This window comes from Merops nubicus, unplaced genomic scaffold (assembly GCF_000691845.1).
Source record: "Merops nubicus isolate BGI_N331 unplaced genomic scaffold, ASM69184v1 scaffold43927, whole genome shotgun sequence".
NCBI lineage: Eukaryota > Metazoa > Chordata > Aves > Coraciiformes > Meropidae > Merops > Merops nubicus.
Genome location: NW_008621745.1, coordinates 3,720 through 4,096, shown reverse-complemented (window position 1 = coordinate 4,096; position 377 = coordinate 3,720). Strand labels below are relative to the sequence as shown.

The window sequence follows — 377 nt, the reverse complement described above, 5'->3', positions numbered from 1 at the left end:
CGTGACAGACCCCAGGCTCCCCCACCCAAACACCACGGCCAAGAAAACGTGGCCTCCCCTTGGAGAGGGGGGCAAAGCTCCCCGGGGGGGGCGTCCTCACCCGCCTTGCAGCTGCAGCCGGCGTAGAGGTAGCCGTGTCTCCGGAGCAGGCTGCACTGTCCGTAGGGCCCGCAGTCGTTGAAGCAGGGGGTGAGGTATGCAAAGACTGTCACCTTGGCCTCCGCGCCGTCACACCCGCTGCAAGCAGAGCGGGTAGCCCCGGTAGCCCCGTGCCCAGGGGCAGCCCCGTGCCCAGGGGGCACTCTGCTCCACCGGGATCAGGGGCGTGAGCTCCCCACGCGTTTGGGATCTGCTCCATCCCTCCCAAGAGCTGGGAG

General features: G+C 68.7%; 1 protein-coding gene across 1 annotated transcript in view; it reads right to left on the bottom strand.

Moving 5' to 3' along the window:
* Nucleotides 1-377, bottom strand: part of LOC103777037 (transmembrane protein 8A-like) — a gene marked incomplete at its 5' end in the record, with an annotated part of 7,762 nt that overhangs the window by 3,669 nt on the left and 3,716 nt on the right. Inside the window, one exon of the mRNA XM_008944575.1 lies at nucleotides 101-237. Coding sequence (XP_008942823.1) covers nucleotides 101-237 — 137 coding nt within the window. The remainder of the gene's footprint in view (nucleotides 1-100; nucleotides 238-377) is intronic.